The 18,058-nt window shown below is 42.6% G+C and overlaps 1 protein-coding gene across 1 annotated transcript in view; it reads right to left on the bottom strand.

Moving 5' to 3' along the window:
• The window catches only part of WDFY4 (WDFY family member 4), a 532,480-nt gene that overhangs the window by 371,574 nt on the left and 142,848 nt on the right, over positions 1–18,058 (bottom strand). Inside the window, exons 13-17 of the mRNA XM_042780664.1 lie at positions 4,730–4,944; positions 3,375–3,469; positions 2,135–2,354; positions 1,645–1,721; positions 83–304 (exon numbers count right to left, since the gene is read on the bottom strand). Of these exons, the coding sequence (XP_042636598.1) occupies positions 83–304; positions 1,645–1,721; positions 2,135–2,354; positions 3,375–3,469; positions 4,730–4,944 (829 nt within the window). The remainder of the gene's footprint in view (positions 1–82; positions 305–1,644; positions 1,722–2,134; positions 2,355–3,374; positions 3,470–4,729; positions 4,945–18,058) is intronic.

Genomic DNA, 18,058 nt, shown 5'->3' with positions numbered 1-18,058 from the left:
GTACCCAGGCTCCTAGCGATACATGTACTGAAAGCTTCTAACTGAGCCACATTGGATCCATCATTGGATCTCCAAACCTTACCCAGAGACTGGAACTCTTTCTCTTCTGTGGACACCACCAAGGAGAGGTCGTCAGGGCAGAGGCTGATGGAGAAGCAGACAAAGGGCTGCTCTGTCCTGGAAAGGTGGCGCACCAGTGTGAGGAAGCGGAGTGGGTGGCCGCCAAAGGTAGCACCATGCTGGCTGATCAGGAACCAACAAGAGAAGGTCAGGCCCCCAGGGGGAGGGAAGGATCTGGCAACACCTGGGATCAGAACAAAACATGCCCTTAGTCTCTGTCCTGCAGAAGAGCAGGTTCATCCATAGACTTATTATGTGCTGGCCCCATGCCTCCCGTAACACAAGCAATATGTAACACTGACTTCATGGCAGGGAGTGCCAACTTTGTTATTTATATTAGCAGAAGGTACCTCACAGAAAACAAGTAATATTTTTGTCTAAATTTGACCTTGAGCCGTCAATGCCTTACTTTAAGTCTGTCCTATGTATTACCTCAAGCTTCCTTGACAAGGGAGCAAAGAAAGAGCTAAAACCCCTAGGTCCCATCAGCTTTTGGACCCCCTAGCCAGCTGAGCTAAAGCCAGGACATATGCATTATAAGGGCAGAGGACACTGGCTTTGTTCAGCTGTCTCCTAATAGTCTTGGCAATGCAGATAGGGTGTGCTGCCCTGGCAGAACAAGCAGAACCAGTGGCTTTATCTACAGATTTAGGGCTATGCTCATGCACTGATGGGCCACAAAGACAATGGCTTCTCAGCACCACCCTTCCTGCCACCACAGTAGACATGCCTGGCTCAAGAAGCCCTGACCACTTGCACTGTTCTAGGCCAGTGAGTTTTCAGCTGAGCAAAGCCCATCACAGTCCCATGCAGTACTCCACATATACACACACTGTGAGCCACTTGCCAAGGGCAGGGTTGTTCTTGGGTGGCAGTTAGCAAAGAATTTATATTGCTCTTGAAGGAGGGGAAGAAAGGCAGAGTGGACACCTCCATTTCAGCCCATGTCAACCACAAACAAAATGAGTCACATCCTAGGCTCAGCCACAAAATCACCCATGAAGTTTGTAAACATTACAGAGCAGTTTACTGAGACAAAGAAATACACAATGGATAGGCCACCCTTGCCATAAAAGGGGCATGAACAAACTTACCGTCTGTAGGACAACTTATCTACAGATACTTAGAACCATGGAGAAGACTCATGCCTTCTTGAGATGCCAAGGGAAAATCTGAACTCAAGGCTACAGCCCAAAGACTTTGTTTTGTTTTAATTTTTTGTGTGTGTGATTTGGCTGCAAATTTATAAAGCAGATTCATTTCATTCTCAACAATTCATACATATTTTTTTCCATGGCACTGATTAAAGTCCCAGCAACAAAGAGCTCTCCTCCTATCTTCTCCCTGTTACTATCCCCCCTGTGTCCTTCTTACCTATGCATTCCTGTCTAACTGTCTGCCTGTGCAAATGGTGCCCTTCTGATTTCTCATGGTTGATTTTTTAAAAGATTGCGTCTCCCTGGGGCCAAGGACTGGTTGGAATGAGGAAGGCTCAGAAGACCACAACATCTAAGAAACACCTACCTGTCCCAATTCCTCCAGAGACTGAGTACTCAGTGCTGGAGCCCATAACCGTAGACAGGGTAGGAATGTACAGGCAGCTGGAAAACAGGAGGTGTATTCAGATCACTGCACCACATGCAAACTTCTCCCACAGACACAGTTAGCCTGGGACTTGACCCTCCCCTGCTGTGTACTCCTCAGGGTCCTCTGCCCCCCTTAGACTGTGGAGCCTAAGCACATGACAAGCACATGCTGGCAGGATGGGTTCTAAAGGAGGTACTCCTTACTGGAGACAGGGGAGAGCATTTGGAAAGTGGCCACATCAATAGTCAGGACAGAGACATTGCCCCAGGAAGCCATGGAGGATGTCTACAACCCAATCACTCTCTTTGGCTGAGAGCCAAGGGCTGATGGAAATGACAAGTTTGTAATTGACAGCATAATTCACCTGAGGCATTGTGACATTATGAAAGTGCACTTCAAATACATAAATATACAAAGCCTGTTGTACCCATAGCCTTCTGTGGACATGTCAAATTCCACAAACGATGGAGCTAGGACTGCCCTCTGAGGCTGCAGGTTCCGAGGGGAGGTCATGGAGATGAGGCTCAGCACCATCTGGAGGGCAGCTGCTGAGCTATGGGACAACCCCAAGGGCCTGAGGGCCTGTGAGACTCCAGGGCCAGCATCCATGGGACCCTCGGCATCACCAAGTGCTGCTGCCTCAGACCCTAAGGTAGCAAACAAATGAAGAGATGTGTCCTTGTCCAATGCATTTATGCTCCTTTCCTGATTATCAAAACAAACAAACAAACAAACCTAAACCTGTTGCCATCTAGTCAACTCTGACTCATGATAACCTCATGTGGTACAGAATAGAACTGTTTCATGGTGTTTTATTGGCAATAATCTTTATGGAAGCAGATCCTCAGACCATTCTTTAGTGGATGGAATTGAACTGACAAACTGTGAGCACCATTCAGGACCCTACATTTCTGCTACGGACATGATGGGGGCTCTCCAACACCACCAGGGCTTCCTAACCACCTTGAGGATTGCTCCCTGGCCCTCCCACCTGTGCCCTCTGCTGATGTGATAATGTTTCTCCACTCCACCCTTTAGTTCTAGATGCTCCAGCCCACATGCTAGCACATCGAAGTCACCCCAGGGCTTTCTCCTTCACAGCAGGCTATCTACTCACAAGCTCTACCACTCATGGGTGGGCTGTCTCCCCAACTCTCCACCCTTGCTTTTCAGCTGAGCCTTCTTGCCTTAATGTTCTATACAGCCTTACAGTCAACCTATCCATGACCTTTTTTTCTCCAGACTGGTTTCCTGTACCATCATTCACAAAAGTACAGGCTGGGTATCTGGGATAGCCTCCTGCCCCTGAGCTGTGACTCGCTCTGAAAACCTTCACCATGACCTTTGCATAGTCACAGCACTGGGCACTTTGGCACACACTAGCTCTGAGGGAAGCACTATTCTGTTTCTACTACATGGGGCCTAGGTGCCCTTCAAGAGATGTGTTCCCCATCATCTGCCATATAAAGGAGGGGAGGGTGCTTAGCTTTCCCCTCCTAAGCCAAGTGTTCTCCCCGTGACCACCAGCACCCATTCCTTTCCTCATCTGCTCCAATGTATATTGTGTACAACCCTTTCTCAATCTGTCTACTTTTTCTGTCTGCTGAGAACTACATGTTCCTTTTAAATCCCCATTAATAAGCACCTACCCTTTCTTCTGTCCTCACTTGAGCATCCAGAGTTGCCTCCATGCACACTGGATGGATTGAGAATTTTTGTGGCAGCTGGTGCAAATTGGGGGATTCCAAGGCCCAGGAACTGTCTGATATCATAGCATATAATAGAAGCAAATGAAGACATTTTATAGGCAAACGTTCTTTCCAACTGCTTCCTGCCCACTTACTTAGACACCCAGTGCTGGGTGGTCAGCACCCTGACCCTCCATGTTTCTGCTCCCTCTGCGTGGAAGGCCTTTTCTGCAAGCCACCCAGACAGTGCACTTTTGTCCTGGCACCAAGATCAGAAAGCAGGTGAGTTAGGGGCTTTGATCTACCCAGGGGCCAGTAAAGAGCCTCAAACAAGGCCTTAGGAAGAAAAGGAATTTGCTGGAAAATAACCTTATCTCACATTGCTTGTAAATTTCTAATGGGATTGAATAAACAGCTCTCTTAAGCATGGTGGCTTTGTCTGCCAACCTGCACTCCCTGGTGTTGGAGAAAACTATCCTAGCCCTGGGTCACCCCACATTGGCTCACTCTGAAGTCCCATGCCTGATGGTTGGGGAAGGGGCTGTTGCCAGTCCCCTCCCCACTACTCCTGAGTATAAACAGGGCCCAACACATCCTATAGCACCTGGGAGAGGTGGCCAGGCCATGAGTACTTAGAAGATTCCCACCCCTTCCTCCTACTGCCTTTCTTTCCTCTGCCTTTTTGGCTACTATGTCTGCTTCCTCCTGTGTAGGGCACCTTCTTTTCCAGAAACATGTGGCTTCATGGAGGGGCTACTCATGAGAAGGCCTCACCAGGAGATAGCCAAGCACTGTCTTTGTCTTCTCTTCTAGTCCAGTTTCCCTACTGTTGCTTCTGCAGTGCCTCCTGTTCACTTGCCTACTGTCCCTCCTGCCCAGTTCCCTGCAGCCACAATCAGTCCCTCATAGCCCCAAATGCATGTACTGGTGCCTTTGCACCCTGTTACTGCCTCTCCTACACTGGTTTCAGAGATCAGCTCAAGCTTCTTTTCTTTGAAGCCCCTCAATCTCCTGTCTGTACCTCTAAGTATCTCCCTGGCCATCATTCTGTAATTTTCTGTATGATCCTCTAATTAATGTCCATTTCTCCCCTAAGACACTCAGCTCCAGGAGAAAAGGGTTATGTCTACTTTGCAGGCTTCATTGTCCCAGCACCACACACTGCCAGACACAGAGCCTGTGCTCATCTGTGGGCATCTATTGACAAATGCTGGGTCAGGGCAGGAGGGGGCATCAGACTCCCTCATTAACTCTACACTGACCAGTATGTGCCTGCAGCAATGAAAACAGTGGCTGGGGTTCAGCAGAAACATCCAATGCACAGCTCACAGTACCTTAGTACATCAGGTGTGATGGCTTGGGAGGCAAGCTTCTCGAAAATCCTGATGAGCCCCAGGTGCAAGGGGTGGCTGCTGGTGACCAGGGCCTTGTGGCAGGTGGTCATGAGGGTGCTGAGCATGCCCGCCTCACACATGACCTGGCGGTTCTTCTCTGACTTCACTAAGGCCTGCAGGTGGTTGGCCAGGGAGTACTGGATCTCCATGGAAAGCTGAAAGTTACCAGAAAAGAATGTGATCACAGGACATTAGAATATGCGTGAGCAAGGCTGGCTTGAAGTGTCACGAGGCAAAGAGGTGGCATCAACAGCCTGTCATGGTGAACATGCTTCATTCTCTAGTGAACTCTATACCCCTTCCTCCCCTAGAACTTAAGTTGCACTAAAAGACTTGAGTACTAGGCTCAAGAGGAAGATAACTTAAAACAGAGAGGGCACTGTCAAGGGAGGCTGAGCCAGCCCTGCCAACAAAGATGTGCTTTCTTTGACCCATACAATGTTTAAGTAGTTATTGAATTCATTCAGATCTAAAAATAGGAAAATTCCATATAAAAATCCAGATACACAGATCTTCTCAAAACATGGAAAGGTCAATCTCCATTTTGAGAAACAGTTTCTGTCAGGGGTTAGAGCCTGCAACTGGGTTCTGACACCCCGTCTGTTTGTGTCACTCATTCACGATTCTCTCATAGGCATCAGGGCCTGAAATCCTTGGCTTAAAAGGTGGCATTCAAATTAAAGTACACTCCAGTGCCAGATGGACTCGTCATCTTTTCATAGCCGGCTCAGCTCAAAGTTTAAAGACTAGCTAAGTACAGGGCCCTGCAAGGACCCTTTGGTCATGCCTCCACTTGACCTACCAGAATTCTTCTCCCTCTCATCCACCATCTCATCATCCCGTGTACATATGAGCACATTCTGCCAAGGAGGGAGTAGTGCTTTTCTCTTCCCCCTCTTAGACCTCAGGCTACTTCACTCCATTTATGTCCCTTGAAGCACAGACAATAGAGTGTGTGGAGTTGTCTCAATAACTATTTGAGTCAAATGCAGTACATTGTTTTTACAATCTTCCTTTCTTGATAAGTTCCCTGGGTGGTGTAAAATGGTTTATGCTCAACTATTAACTTAAAGGTGGCTAGTTTGTACTCACCATTGACTCTATGGAAAAAAAAAGCCCAACAATCTGCTTCCTTAAGGATTATAGCCAAGAAAACCCTATGGTGCAGTCCTACTCTATAACACATGGGGTCACCATGAATCAGAATTTACTTAATTGTAACTAGTTTGGTTTGGCTTTGGTTTTCTTAATAAAAAGATAAAACCCTGGAAACCCTATTACTCCATGGATGTAGAAACAGTTTGGGTAGCGTGTGGGCAGATAGTGTTTCCTTTACAAAAACTCTTAAGAGACTGTCCTATCCATATTCTCTTTTATCACTATCTAAGATGTTGTCTGAAATGAGAGTAATACGAGGAGATCTTAGTGGAATTGTCCTTGCTATAGCTAACACTGAAGGAGCCTTGCTGTTACAGTGGTGGTTCAAACCCACCAGCTTCTCTGCAGGAAAAAGATGTGGCAGTTTGCTTCCATAAAGATTCCACCTTATGAATGGGACTATAGTCATGAATATATATATAGGTTTGACAAAGGATACCTCTACCTATGTATTTAGGAGTTCTAGTAGCGTAGTGCCTGAGGCACTTGACTGCTGACCAGAAGGCTGGTCGTCCAAACCCACCAGCCACTCCTTGGAAGGGAAGTTGGGCAATCTACTTCCACAGTGATACTGCCTCAGAAACCCAAGGAGGGGTCACTATGAGTCAGGTCCAACTCAACAGCACATAACAACAACAACAACATATGTATTTATATGTGCTGGAAATGTATCCATGAATGTAGTAGAGTATACAGGAGGCAAAGTTATGAAAATGTCTTAGTCATAACCAAACACCTTGAGGGAACGAGTTGCTGGGCACGGAGGCCCAGGACCGTAGTCTTGGGGGACACTAGAGTCAATTGGCAAGATATAGTCCATGAAGACAATGTTCTACATTCTACTTTGGTGAGTAACCACTGTCTTAAAAGTCACTTAAAAGCTTGTGAGCAGCCATCTAATGCAACTGTTGGTTTCTCCTCAACTGGAGCAAAAAAAAAAAAAAGTGAAGAAAATCAAATATGCAAGGAAACAATTAGTCCAAAGGACTAATAATCCACATGAACCCCAGCGTCTATGACCCTGAGACCTGAAGAATTAGATAGTGCCTGGCTACCACTCCTGACTGTTCTGAAAGGAATCATAATATGAGGTCCCAGATAGACTGGGGAAAATATGGAATAAAACTGAAAATCATAAAAAAAAAAAAAAAGACCAGACTCACTGGTCTGATGAAGACTGATACAACTCCAGAGACTATGGTCCTTAGATACCCTTCAAGCAAGGAACTGAATTTCACTCCATGACTCAATTTTCAGCCAAACAGTAGACAGGCTTATAAGGTGAATAGTAATCCAAAGGGTATGTTCTTATTAGAACAAGGAAGCATATGAGATCAAGAGGACAGTATCTACCCAGGTACAGAGCTAGTGAGGGAGGAACAGATAGGAAGGAAGGATGAAGAGGCGGGGTGGGCACAGGGAAGAAGTGGAAAGAATGCTGTTACAGTGTGGGCACTGCAGTAAATGTCACTAAACAGAATATGTATGGATTATTGAGTGGAAAGCCAATGTGCTCTGTAAACTCACCCAAATCACAATTATCAAAATCCAAAAAAAAAAAAAAAAGAGAGAGAGAGAGAGACTACAGCCTTAGAAACCCTATGAGGCAGTTTTACCCCACCTTATCAGATACCTATCAATCAGAATCAACTTGATGGCAGTGAATTTTTTGGGTTTGGGTCATGACTGACTCTGTCGATGCTCACCTAGACTTTCTGCTCCAGATGGGAGTACTCATCAAAGCCATCCCTTCCCTGGAAGGCTATCCTCAGCTAAGTGGGAACTGCCTTGCCTAGGAGATTACATAACACACAGAGATGCACAATAGAGTATAGTCAATGAAGTTGGCTCCTCTGAGACTGCAGGAATTGTTCTAGAGCTACCCATGAGATCAGCCTGAAGCTAGATATCCACTCATACCACATCTTCTATCCATTCCTCCCCTGCACCATGCTGCCTCCCTTGCTGTCCTTCTCCTGAGACCCTCTCTCAACCATGCACCTGAGACCCTGCTTCAGCACCACTTTCAACCTGAGAAACTACCTTCATTTTTGCATTTTATGCCTTTGCTTCCTTATCTCCTCAAACAAGCATTAAACATCTCTACCATAAATCAACTCATGGTAACCAACTTGATGCCAGTGTGTTTGGTTTTTTTTTTTTTTTTTTTTTTTTAGGTTTCACCATGTCCAGTTCTGTGTAAAGTTCTAGAAATTCAAGATGAATAAGACACTGTCCCTGCTCTCAAGGAAATGGCAAAGTCAAGGTGAGGCAGGTGAATTGACGAACTGTCTTCTCACAGCATAAGATGTGCTACAACTGAGAATTTACTGTGTTCAGGGTGGAGGGGTGAAGATGATTTCCCAATGTTCTTTCCACATTTCCCACATACTACTATCTCCATAGGAGCTCTGGTGGTATAATGGAAAAGGCATTTGGCTGCTAACCACAAGGTCAGTGGTTCAAACCCATCAGCAGCTCCACAGAAGAAAGCTGAGGCAATCTGTTTCTGTAAAGATTTACAGCCTCAGAAACCCAGTGGGGGTCACTATGAATTGAAATAGTCTCAATGGACGTGGCTTTGGACTTTCTCCATATGTTCAGTCATCTAGGGAGGAACCTCATCCAGAGAAGGGCAAGAGTAAATCTGTGTCACCGAGGAACAGAAAACAAATAAGATAACATTTTCAACAAGCTATTTAACACAGTTCTGTGGCATATATGCTTCAAGGACCAAAATGTATGGGGGGAAAAATATTTACACTGTTTATCACTAGTTTCTAGATTTTTAAAAAAGATCAATAGGTGACACAGCTCACACTTCCACTTCCTCCCACCTGCCTTCTAAATACATGACAATTATAATTATTGCCTTTAACTGATAGCATCACATTGAAATTCCTCTTTAAAATATCTTTCAATAGTATTTCTGATTTAAAGATTGCACTGGTCAAGGAATCCCTAGGTGGCATTTGGCTACTAACTGAAAGGTTGGTGGTTTGAAGCCACTGTGAGGCTCAGAAGAAAGGTCTGGTGAATTACTTCTGAAAGATCACATTTCTTGGGGAAAAAAACTGCAGGGGGTGGGGATGCTGTATTAGAATTGTTTTTCAGGGTCATATCCTAGGAGGTAGGATTTCTTTGCTCTAAAATGTCCCTGTTTTGCCAAAGTTGCTATTAGCCTGATCACATGACATCCCTGATTCCAAGGAGAGGTCACTCATCCCTCAGAGGGAGATGACCATCGTTCCTGTAAATGTATTTGCACAGCCAGCGGGAGTTGGTGGATGGACATAAGTACCCCAACAGGTACCAGAAACCAAAGTAGAAATGCATAAATTAATTTGCACTAAATTATTATGTCACTTTTACTTCGAGAAGCTCTTCCATGTGTCTGCCCTAACTCCTTGACTTCCTCTCCCCTGGTCTTATGAAATTTTCAGTGCTCTCCCTGCATTCCACCAGAGCCTAGAGCCTGTATTTCTGCTTCTTTCTTCCCTATTTTTCTCAAAAAGAAAAGAAATATCCACCCTCTTAACTTAGGTTATTTTATTTGATAACTATACTCTTTCAACTTCGGATGAAAGTTGGGGAGACAGTTTGTATGAAACTATATGCAAAAACAATGTCACAATGTACAATTTATAAGAAAACAACTAAGAAGAAATGTCTACAATCTCTAGTTTTGTTTTTACCAGCACTTCACATATTGCTTTTGGGACTTTTTGCTTTTGTTTTCAATAAAGCGAGAATACTTAAAATGCAAATTAAAAGAAGAAGAAAAGAAAGAAAAAGTTTTCAAAGGGGAGAAATGCTGATCTTGTCTAATGATGCCACAAGTTTACTCCAAAATCTACTCAATACCCCATAATGGAGGAGGAAAAATTGATCGCCCTCATTATCACCGCAGCTCTGTCAATACCAATATTGCCTTGTTTTGAATAAAATGTGGTATTTTTTCAATGCTGGTTCCAGTAAAATAGGGTTTTAGTGAAAATGTGAGCAGTAGCAGGAAGCCAGTCTGGTTTCTCCTCCTATAAATGGATTGATTTTCCTAACACATATTACTCCCAGCACAGGAGAGGGGATGGTGGTTCAATTAGGACTCTGTGGTGAGCACACAGGGTCACCAGGCTGGTCCGCAGTACACCCTCTAGGCACATGATCACAGAGCAATAATGGGGCAGCTTGAAGGAGTTTCTGCCATCTCAACTTGCAGTTGAGCCTCCAGTCTGACCTTGTCCCACTGTGAATGTTTCTTCCTCTTTCTCTCTCTCCCCCACTTTATCTGTTCACCTGTATCATTAGTGAGTGGTGCAAATAATTAACAAGCTCAGCTGCTAATGGAAAGGTTGGAGTTTGAGCCCACCCAGAGGCACCTTGGAAGAAAGTCTTAGTGATGTACTTTCGAGAAATGAGCCATTAAAAATCTTACATGTCATACATTACATACATCTTACATACAGCACAGTTCTACTCTAACCTACATGAGGTTGCTGTGAGTTGGAATCATTCCATGGTGGTGGTGGCCAGAACCCAGTGAGAGACTAGATCCCCCAGGAGGGATTCCTTCCAGGAAGTGTGGAACATGGAGTCCATCCGTCCCCAGTGTTTCCTACATGTTAAACACATGGTCCTGACACAAACACCACCTAAGTTTCCTTCCTTCAGAGGGGTTTCTGTTGAGTTACTCAATTTGGATTAGTTATCTGCTCCAATTTGGCCAAAATATTCTTTATTTGGTGATTAGAATTTAACTAATTTCAGATCTTTAAGATCAAAACTGTAAATGTTGTTGTTGTTAAGTGCTGTCGAGTCGGCCCCAACTCATAGCAACACCTCATTGGATTTCTGAGGCGATATCATTATGGAAGTAGATTGCCCAACCTTCCTTCTGAGGAGTGGCTGGTGGATTTGAACCACCAGCTTTCTGGTTAGCAGTCAAGTGCCTTAGGCACTATACCACCAGAGCTCCTAAAACTGTAAATAACATGTGCCAAATAAATAGACCTCACTGGTGTTTTTTTTTTTAATATGACAAATTATTGTTGATTTGATTGTTTTTCACTTAAAATCAGTTCTCTGTTTATGCAAGTATTCCATGTCGCAGCCTAATTCACTCATCTGTGTTACCCTATACTTCAGTTTCCACCACATAGCATCACATCTTCTTTTGACTCTGTTCATCTCTGTATGGGATCATGCTTATTTGGTTTACTTCAAAGGCTATCCTAAGAAAGTACCTGGATTTTGACAAGGATCTAGACTTTTTACTCAGAAATAATGACATATTTGGAGGGATAGCATTCAGTGATGAAAAACACAGGACATTTAGAAATTCAACATATTTGGAATTTCTGTTGTTGCTGCTGCTGTTAGTTGCCACCAAGTAGTCTCCAACTCATGGCAACCTTATGTATAAAAGAATTAAATGTTGCCCAGCCCTGAATCATCATCGTGACTGCTGGTATATTTGAGTCCATTGTTGTGGTTATTGTGTCATTTCATCTCATTTAGAGTTTCCTTCATTTTCATTGACCTTCTACTTGACCAAATGCCATGTCCTTTTCCAGTGATTGGTCTTTCCTGATGATGTGCCCAAAGTAAGCAAAATGCAGTCTCTCCATCCTCATGTCTAAGGAGTATTCTGGTTGTATTCCTTCTAAAACTGATCTGTAGTTCTTCTGTCAATCCACAAAATACTAAATCTTTTTCACCAACATGACCATTCAAAGGCATCAATTCTTCTTCTGTCTTCCTTTTTCATTGTCTAATTTTCAAATGCATGTGAGGCAATTAAAAAGACCATGACTTGAGCCAGGGATACCTTAGTCAAAGTGCTATCTTTGTTTTTTTTAAACTTTAAAAAGTTCTTTTGCTTTTACAGGTTTGGTTTTGAAATTTCTAATGTGTTACAATTAATCAAGGCAAAGGTTCTTTTTACCAATTTCTTTATTGGAGGAAATGTTCTTCTTTTCAAATAACCTGCCTTACATAGTGTCATTCAGTGCTATTGATATTAACAATATTTATTTATTTGAAATCCTTATGATTAGTTCAATGTTTAAAATAGAGAGTATTTCAGAAAATGGGACTCTTGTTCCAAAGTTAAACATAAATCAATCAATCTACGAATGCAGTCCTGAACTTGACCTTTCTCTCCTGCCAGACGGTGCAGGAGGTTTCCATGGCAGTAGCAATTTTTACAGTAGTGTATAGGCCCTGGAACAAGCCACAACTCTGAAGTGCAGCTTGACCACAGATAAATCTAAAGTTCAGATCTGAACACATTGTTGCTTTTCAGTGACCTCCAATGGCCACAATTCCTTTATGGGAAAGACCATTTGGTGCAATGGCAAAAGACACAGAAGGCTCATGTCAGGTATGCTGTTACCTGGCAATGATGTTCACTCTGCCATGTAATTACTACAAGCTTCAAGTCCTCATCTGCAAAATGGGAACATTGATATTCATCTGGCATAGTGATTATAAAAATTAAATGATAAAGTTTTTATAATGTTTTTGACAACTAATAATAGCAGTGACACCATTTAACAAGGTTGTTGTGTGTGTTCTGCTCTCCATGCTAGGTACTCATGTACCACTTCACTTAGTCCTCCCAGGATTGCTACATGGAAAGGGATATTATTACCTCCATAGTATAGGAGTCCCTGGTTGGCACAAACAGTTAGCAACTACTAGCTAATAGGTTTCTGGTTCAAACCCACCCAAAAGGTGCCTCTGAAGATGCCTAGAAGTCTACTTCCAAGAGATCACAACTAGAAAACCCTATGAAGCAGTTGTACTCTATACACATGGAGTCCACCAGTAGTTGATATTGACTCAACAGCAACTAACAACAATAGCCATCAGTATGGATTACATCTAAATACAGGGAAAATAGGAGCTCTGGTAGCATAGTGCCTAAGGCACTTGACTGCTAACCAGAAGGCTGGTGGTTCAAACCCACCAGCTACTCCTCGGAAGGAAAGTTGGGCAATCTACTTCAGTAGTGATACCACCTCGGAAACCCAAGGAGGGGTTGCTATGAGTTGGTTCTGACTCGACGGCACATAACAGCAACAACAACAACAGAGAAAATGATAATTCTCACAACTAGTCCAATAAAGAACATCATGATAAATGGTGAAGAAACTGAAATTTTCAAGGCTCTCATTGTACTTGGATCAACAATCAAGGCCCATGGAAGCACCAATCAAGAAATAAAATGATGTACTACCTTGGAGAAATCTGTTGCAAAAGACTTCTTTAAAGTTCTAAAACACAAAAATATCACTTTGATAGCTAAGGTGTGCCTGACCCAAACCATGGTGTTTCAATTGCTTTATATGCTTATGAAAGCTGGTCAACAGAAAAGGAAAACTGATGAAGAATTGACACATTTGAGTTGTGATGTTGGCAAAGAATATTGAATATACTGTGTAATGCCAGAAGAACTAAGAAATCAATCTGGGAGGAAATACAGCCAGAATGTTTCTTAGAAACAAAGCCAGAAAGACTTCGTTTTGCTTACTTTGAACACATCATCAAGAAAGACCAGTTGCTAGAAAAGGACATCACGTTTGGTAAAGCAGAGGGTCAGTGGAAATGAGAGAAATCCTGCATGAGATGGACTAACACAACAGTGGACCCAAACACACCAAAGATCATGAAGATGACACAGGATCGGCAATGTTTCATTCTGTTGTACATAAGGTCATCATGCATCAGAGCCAACTCAACAGCAACAAACAACACCAACGATGGCAAAGGAAGTTAATGATCAAAGAGGTCAAGTAATTTCCCCACAGAGCTAAATGGTTCTATGACATGAGGTGGCAGATCTGATATTTGAGCAAGATCCACTGTCCTCATAGCCTGAACTCTTCCCTCATATAGTGTGTGTTCATCAAGTGAAGCAATGATGAAGATGATTATAATGATGATGACAACAGATGGTAACTCATCAAATTCAGCTTCTTATCAAGGTGTTCAAGGCCCTTTGTAATGTAGCTTCAATTGACCTTTCCAGTCCCAAACGCTGATATTCCACCCACATGGTCTGTTCTAGTCTAACTACTTGAAGTTCCCTAAATAGTCATCTATTGTGCATCTCTTTGCAGTTTGTTTGTTTGTATTGCTTTGTCTTCATCATCTCACTGATCTGGCATGGACATGCTTCTTCTTTGAAGTCAAGCTCCAGTGTCCCCACTTACATATGGTTTGCCCTCCCCTATGCTCCAAGTCCTTGTAGGCAAACCTCTCTAACAGCCATCAGCATGTATGTTGTGTTACCATCTTCTACATTAATCTACCTGTCTGTCCTGAAATGTAGACATTTCTTGTGACTTTCACCTCTGAATCTTCTGTCATATGTAATAGGTACTTGGTAATTATTCATGGAAACACATCACATTTGTTACTCTAACACAGGGTGAGTTCCAACTCTGCTAAACTGGAACAAGTTTCCCTACTCTTAGTTACTGTTCTCGTGTGCAAAAGCAGATATTCTACTGGTGGTTCAAACCCACCAGCCACTCCTCTGAAGGAAGATTGGGCAATCTACTTCTGTAATGATACTGCCTCAGAAACCCAAGGAGGGGTCCCTATGAGACGGATCCAACTCAATAGCAGTGAGTTGAAGGATGGTACAAGTGGTTTGCACTTCACTAACCTAAATGTTGGCAGTTCAAACCCACCTAGCAGTCATGGAAGAAAGGCCTGATGTTCTGCTTCTATAAAGATTACAACCAAGAAAACCTTATGAAGCAGTTCTACTTTCTAATGCATGGAGTTGCCATGAGTTGGAATCAACTTGATAACAATGAGATACAAATGACTGATTAAAGGCTGCAGCCCTTGTGAAAGTGGAGTGATGCTTTGGACTGGAAAGCCCTTCGATATTGGTCAATATTCTAGCCCAAGTGACAAGTCCCTATGGCAAGACCCCATGGCTACTGAGCATATCGGAAAGGAAAAGCTTCTTACTTCCCAATTAGCTATTTCTCTCTGCGGCCAACTCAGACCAAAGAGGACTGAGCTGGACTCCATTTTTGCTTTGTGCTTAAGTTATCAGCAATCACAGTAAGATTCCCTCAGCCCAAATTTTAATACAGCTCATGATACAAGCAGGAGAAAACAGCTGGATTATCTGATTCCCAGAGCACCTCTCAAGGCTAGCATGTTAAAAAAAAAAGTGGGGGAAAACATCTTTAGGTTGTGGACAGAAAAAAATTTAATGTGGTCATGACTGGAAATAGAACATTCATTTGGTTATTTAAAATGGTTATTTAAACAGTTGCTTCTATAATGACAAGTGTATCTTAGAAAGTCATTGCTTGCTCAACCAAGGGGTAGGAAGAGCATCTGAGTAATATATAGTGGGTGAGAGTGTAGAGTGCTGAGAATGTTCAAGAAGACCTAGAGGGAGATGAGGGGCCATTTGTTGAACATCTTTTTAGTAACACTGCCATCTACTGGAACTTTTCAGGCACCTTCTGCATCAGAATCGCAGTCAGCTTCATTTCAGCACTTTCTTGGCGTAGTCTCATTTCTCATTTGATTTACTATTCTATTTGTTGTTACGAGCTTTGTCTCCTCTTTCAGAAATTAATTGTTGTAATTATCCAAGTTTTAATAGCTGCTGATTTGGCATCTGCAGAAAATATTTGAGAAAATGTACTACTACATTTCATTTGCATGTTTGAGAGACATTGAAGAAGAATTAGACTTTTTCTAAATTACTTGTTGTGACCTGAATAGAAAGTATTATACCAAGCAGAATTCTCATTTGCATAGTTAATTTGTCCAATTACTGTCACAGACTAAGCAAAGAACTAAAGTCCTTACCCACACAATGGTGATGTGATAACCCCCAGGCTACATCTGAAACTTGAGCTCATCTATAGGGTTCCCATGCACGTGAAAAACAGCAGAACATGCCACTGCCACTCTGAGTCACTGAATAGATCATCATAGTGATAGATCTTTGCAGAATCATGTCCCATTTGGCTGTTAATATCATCCAAACTACCACCTTGGACATTCTCATTGCAAGTACATTGCATTGTACTAAATGCAGCTAAGGAAGCTTGACTTGCTCACATGAAGGTGATTTCACCTGAAAAAAAAGGATACAAGGCTCAGAGCATGTGACCCTAAATTCTACAAGAGCTACGAAGATGAGAGATCCATTTATCTCACCCATCCTGAGCTTGGATCAGGAGCGAATGTAAGAGCTTCTCAGCAGCCCCATGACCTTATGAAGTTACAAAACTTCCCTGAATCCCATGCAACTGCAAAATTGAAGGGTTCTATATACTTAAAGAGCTGGTGTGAAGATGGAGGAAATACCATTCTTCAGTATGTCTTAGTTTCCAATGTGCTTTAGGCAGGTCTTATGGTTGAATTCCAAGGTAAAGAAGGAAAGTTCTCAGACTTTTGGTAACTCATGGACTAGAAGACATTTGATTTAGGGACCAGATATTTTCATTTAGCAAATGGATGCTTAAGGCAATTGTGGTAGTTAGTCTTTAAAAATATTCCCACTATTCCCCCCATGCTGGCCCTCATATCAGTTTGGGAGGCTGCTTCTTGTTCTGTTGAATCTGGGCTGAGCTTGTGATTTGCTTTAACCAACAGAATGCTATGGAAGTACCTATATTTTTCTGACTGTACAAAAGCTTTCAACTATGTAGATCATAACAAATTATGGATAATATTGCAAAGAACGAGAGTTCCAGAACACTTAATTGTGCTCATGAGGAACCTATACACAATAGAATGGTTTCTTCCATGCCCAAGCTTTAGGAAAGCCTGACAACTTTGGCTTTTATATCCTCAAGAATCTGAGCTGTTATGGAAAGTCCACTGGGGAGACCATCTACAGAGCCCATAAAAACAGGGCTACATAAAGGAGAGCCCAGAATTCCACTGACAGCTTTAGCTGACAGCCCCAGACTTCAGACCCCAGGTAAGCCATCCCAGCCGGTCTCTCTTACCATTTGAGGCAGCCTTGCTTTGGTACTATCTATGCAAGTGAAGATGCCCTCATGGATGTGCCAGACCTACAGACATCATGTGGAGCAGAAAAGAGCCATCTTGCTGAGCTTTGTCTAGATTCCTGAACCACATAATTGTAAGAAATACTAAAATGGCTATTATACATTTAGGGGACAGTTCATTACACAGCAATCAACAACTGGAAGAGTAATCAAACCCATTTTATTCTGGCTTGTCACTTCTTTTGTGCAAATGTTTAAAATTATAAAATGCATTTCATTTCACTATTAAATTTATCTCCATTCATTTCCTAATCATTTTATTCTCACTCTCCAGCAGAGGGCTAGGAACCAGAACAAAAATCCAGTTATCAAAGAGACGTGTTGACATGGAAACTAGTTAGGTTTTTTCCTATACCAAATAGCACAGGATTTCCTTTATGAAAACAATTCTCTTCCCTGCACTCCACTTCTCTCACGGACTTCTGAAGAACTGCAATATTTTTACTAGCTCATGGCCATGGCATGCTGTGATTGATAATGCCAGCTGCATGAAAAAATTGGCAAGAAACAAGGCTCCAGGAGGAATACCCATTGAGATGTTTCAACAAATGGATGCAGCACTGGAGGTTTGTAATCACTTATGCCAAGATATTTGAAAGACAGCTACCTGGCCAACCAATGGAAGAGATTCATAATTGTGCTCATCCCAAAGAAAGATGATCTAACAAAATGTGGAAATTATCAAACATTAATATCACACACAAGCAAAATTTGCTGAAGATAATTTGAAAACTGTTCCAGCAGTACATTGACAAGAAATGGCCAGAAATTCAAGCTAGATTCAGAAGAAGACATGGAATGAGAGATATCATTACTGATATCAGATGAATCTTAGCTGAAAACAAAGAATACTAGAAAGATGTTTACCTATGTTTTACTGACTGTACAAAAGCTTTCAACTATGTAGATCATAACTGCGGTGTAGTAAATTACTTAGTGTGGCTTTTCTACCCATAAGTCTTTGTAAACTCCAAGGTGGGAATTGCTATTAGCAACTGAGGAGATCCTGATTTTAAAGTCGCCCACCTGGGTTATTTCTGTTGGGCGT

Source organism: Orycteropus afer, unplaced genomic scaffold (assembly GCF_000298275.1).
Source record: "Orycteropus afer afer isolate SDZICR_OR568_19922 unplaced genomic scaffold, OryAfe1.0 scaffold00052, whole genome shotgun sequence".
NCBI lineage: Eukaryota > Metazoa > Chordata > Mammalia > Tubulidentata > Orycteropodidae > Orycteropus > Orycteropus afer.
The sequence above is the reverse complement of the archived record's forward strand: the minus strand, read 5'-3'. Positions and strand labels throughout refer to the sequence as shown.